The sequence below is a fragment of the Rhododendron vialii genome, chromosome 3a (genome assembly GCF_030253575.1).
Source record: "Rhododendron vialii isolate Sample 1 chromosome 3a, ASM3025357v1".
NCBI lineage: Eukaryota > Viridiplantae > Streptophyta > Magnoliopsida > Ericales > Ericaceae > Rhododendron > Rhododendron vialii.
Genome location: NC_080559.1, coordinates 27,257,727 through 27,261,521, shown reverse-complemented (window position 1 = coordinate 27,261,521; position 3,795 = coordinate 27,257,727). Strand labels below are relative to the sequence as shown.

Here is a 3,795-nt window from a genome sequence, read left to right as displayed (position 1 = left end):
AAAATTGTTGATCCGATTAAGCAATTCCCGGTCTTTTTTTTTTTTTGCTGATTTCTCGCAGATATCCTTAAGAACACGTTCTTATCGCATTGAACGGCTCAGATCATTGGAAATTCGATCGGAAAATAAGAGAAATGGAAAAATCCGCATTTTAATTAAAATGATGACAGATTGGAACCAGAATCAACAACATAAATTCACAAACTAGACCATTGAACACGGATTGCAATTTTTTGAATCCAGGACAAACCCACACTACTCAAATACCGAACCAAGTCATTCAATTTGAATTGATTTGGACTAGATTCTTGGTTTGATGGATTTTTTTCTCACCTGGGACACAAGCACGTTAGTCAACTCCCTGAAATAAAGCTGAAGTAAAATTTGCATGAAACAAAGTAACTTAACCAGAAACGTAATATATATATATATATATATTTTTTTGTGTGGTCTACTAAGTGCCCCAGAAATACTTATTACTGCCAAATTAAAGAGAGGATTTTCCAAGCATACAAAGACTTTCATTTTCCATTGCATGCAGTTGCTCAGAGACCGATCGATATTGGAACCACAAAAAATCAAATCAACATTGCATGAAGCTTGGTTGCATAAAAATAAAATTTCAACCACATGATTTTCATCCCTTCGATGTTTAAGATGACGGGAAATTAACGATCATTGAGGCAGCTAGTAGCTAAAATTTAATACCATTTAGAGCAACTTTGCTAGCTGTGAAGATTCATTACTGGAGATTCTGCCCGCCATTAATCACGCCAGACATTTTCTGTTGCAGCTCAAATAGGTCTATATACATCAGATCACTCACCTGCACTCACGAAGAAAAATCATAAAAAGGAACTTCAAGAATTTAAACCAAAACTAGGGCTGCAAATGAACCGAGCCGAGTGGAAAGCTCGTTGGGTGAAAAACTCGGCTCGTTAAGAAAGGTTCAGTTCGATTAAAGAGGCTCGTTTAGTAAATGGCCAAACTCGACTCTGTTCATTTACAGCCCTAACCAAAACCTTAAACCTAGCTAGGACTATTTCGTTGACGTAAATTGGGGGAGTGCTTTAAAACACCCTTGTTTGGGTGTTTCCGGTATGCAACCCTTGAATCGCATTTAGTTCGTAGCATTTTCCAGAGAAACCCATAACATAATTGGACAAAAATCATAGTATAATTTACAAAAGCTATTAAGAAAAGAAAATTCATAACAACTAACTGTAATCAAATCAAGGCGATTCAAAAGCGCACATGCCGTACACACTCAGAAAAAATGTGTGTATTGCAGCATCTCCCGGCACTAATCAGTAGTACCTCGCATCTAATTGTGTGAAATAGCCCTCCCTCAACGTCACTGGAAATATAGCTAACAACATCAAGCCCTTGTTCAACTAGCACTCCCAGTACTTTTGATAGGGGCAACCCTCCTTCCTCTGCAAAGCCACAACTGCCGATCAATACCTCCACACCACCACCGCGGCATTGGTTGACCGTGACGGTGGCACTACTACTTTGCATGCCATTAATATTATTGGCGGAGCTTCTTAATCCACTCGCGGAATCGGACAACTTCTTTAGGTTGTCTCTCTTGATTTCCAGTTCTTTGACATTGTCTTTCAGGTGATTTATGTAATTCACAGCCTCATGCATTTGATCTGATGCCGACCGCCTTCCCTGTAAATTGAAATACCCATCAAAGAATTAAACCCCATATGTCAATAGGATGAGAATTTGAGAGCAACAGTAGTAGGAGGGTACTGTTGCACTTTCCGAGACTCTCTCGATGCTTTTCTTTTCTTATTTTACCGATTTCAATTTTTAATCTTTGTGATGAGTGGAATTTTTTTCGCCGATCATAAAAGTATAAGTATGAACCCTACCAAAATTTTGAAAAAACACACACAAGAGAGAAGAGGGAGATATGGAGCGTTTTCTTGTACTACCATTCAAGAGGGAAAAGTTACTGCAGCAATAAAAATTTGTATTCACGTACATAAAAATTACTCCCTTCGTCCCAAAATGATTGTCCGGTCCGCAAAATGGAGTGTAAAAAATAATACAATTTTTGCAAGAAAAAATAAAAAAAACTTCAACAACTTACTAGATATCAATGAGTATTTTTAATTTATGAAAAAAGTTTGAATTTTTTCTTGAAAAAATTGCATTATTTTTAAGTTATCGTTTTGCGGACCGGACAAACAATTTGGGACAGAGGGAGTATCTAGTATCAAGAAGAATATGTAATTTCTTTCCACTGCTGTCTTTCGTAGGAGTAGGAGTCTGGGCCATGTCTCAATCCTAAAGGGCAAATCCAGTGCACGAGGCTCTCGCCATTGCTGGTCTGAAAAATAGTTGATGTACGCAGTCTTATCTCTACAAGCAGAGATGCTGTTTTCGCGACTCAAACCCGTGACCTTCAAGTCACAATGGAGCAACTTTACCGTTACGCCAGGCCCGCCCTATACCTAAATACACATAATATTAGTAAAACCTCTATACCTAAATTCTTATAGCTATAAGTTCGTTTCTTAGAAATTTGCAGTGCCGAAGTCCTAAATTTTGAGACTTTATATACTAGGAGCAATATCTGTTCAATTTTCTTGGTATAATCTCTTTTTGGTTTGGTTAATCTCTTTTTGGGCAAAGTTCTTGGAATAATCTTGTATCTATGGCCCCCCCGAAATTGCACTAATAATTAAGAAAATGGGATGATTGGCCTAAGGGAGATGCATTTCTCAACCCCCTATAGCTGTATCTTTTCTAGCTTTGAATATATTCTATATTTTCTTGTTTGTTGAGGGGGGAAAAAAAAGGAAATGGGAAAATACAGATTCATCACCTTGATATATTCAAGAGGCAGTAGAGATCGCATGGATGCAAAAAGATTAGCCATTCCTTGCCTTCTTTGCCTTTCGATATCTCTAGGCATCACTCTCGTCTCTTTATTTCCCTTACCACTGCCATCGTTGTCGCTGGCCGGTTGTGTGGCCGGCGGATTCTGCTGCCTTTTCCCCCTTTTCCCGACGTTATTGGGGGCTAAATTACTGCTCTCCACTACAGCATTACCCATGGCTAGATCTTGCTCGATTTCATCTTCTCTGATGGGAGCAAAATTGATCTGAAACATTGTCTTTTCGAGAGATGAAAAGAGTTCAAGCTTCAGGCTGAAGCTTTCTTTTATGGAGGAAGGAGAAGAGTTGATTAGGGTTTATGAGGATGAAGAGATTCCCTTTTAAGTTTCTTGAGACACTAAAACGAGTAATTAAGTCGTATGGGGAGTTAGAAAAATGATCACCTAACGAGGCATTATTAATATGAAAGGATTTTGCCTATCGTGCTTCTGTCCAACTGCAACCCACTTATAAGTATTCACACGTGCTGCTGGACCACCCATCAAATCAGGAAGATGTTTGAAACGAAAATCACATGGAAGTGTTTACCGAAAAAAGTCTAGATCCAACTTCAAATATATTTCCATGTCAAAAAAAACTTTGAATATATTTAGAGTCGTCCGATATGTGTATGAACGTACGCAAATGCTGAAGTCACCGACTGACCACACACCAATCTTGAACCGACGGACCCGCGGAGTGATCCCTATGAGACCGTCGGTTCAAGATCGGTGTGTATAGCTAGTCGGTGGCCATAGAAATATTCTCATAATCTTTGCTAGTGCTGATCAACAAGGATTGACATAAGCGTTGGTTTGTGAGTTTTTAAAGCTTGGAATGGGGAAGCATCTAGCTAGCTAGTATGGAGAAACTTGTCTGGATCTCATGCTTGGGTACCTTT

General features: G+C 38.8%; 1 protein-coding gene across 1 annotated transcript; it reads right to left on the bottom strand.

The window, feature by feature from the left end:
* Nucleotides 1–449: 449 nt before the first annotated feature.
* LOC131319463 (transcription factor bHLH118-like) lies at nt 450–3,359 on the bottom strand. The gene is made up of 3 exons (XM_058349706.1): nt 2,843–3,359; nt 1,318–1,677; nt 450–826 (listed from the first exon to the last, which is right to left on the bottom strand). The coding sequence occupies exons 1-3, from the start codon at nt 3,128–3,130 to the stop codon at nt 743–745; spliced, it is 732 nt and encodes a 243-aa protein (XP_058205689.1). The 5' UTR covers nt 3,131–3,359; the 3' UTR covers nt 450–742.
* Between the last annotated feature and the right edge of the window lie 436 nt (nt 3,360–3,795).

What these genes read in the sequence shown, in the direction of transcription:
- LOC131319463 (XM_058349706.1), bottom strand. Translation starts at nt 3,130, where the DNA reads ATGTTTCAGATCAATTTTGCTCCCATCAGAGAAGATGAAATCGAGCAA. An exon ending in TGCCTCTTGAATATATCAAG is followed by an intron (nt 1,678 to 2,842) that starts GTGATGAATCTG and finishes TTCAATTTACAG; the next exon opens with GGAAGGCGGTCGGCATCAGA. An exon ending in TTCACACAATTAGATGCGAG is followed by an intron (nt 827 to 1,317) that starts GTACTACTGATT and finishes TCGTGAGTGCAG; the next exon opens with GTGAGTGATCTGATGTATAT.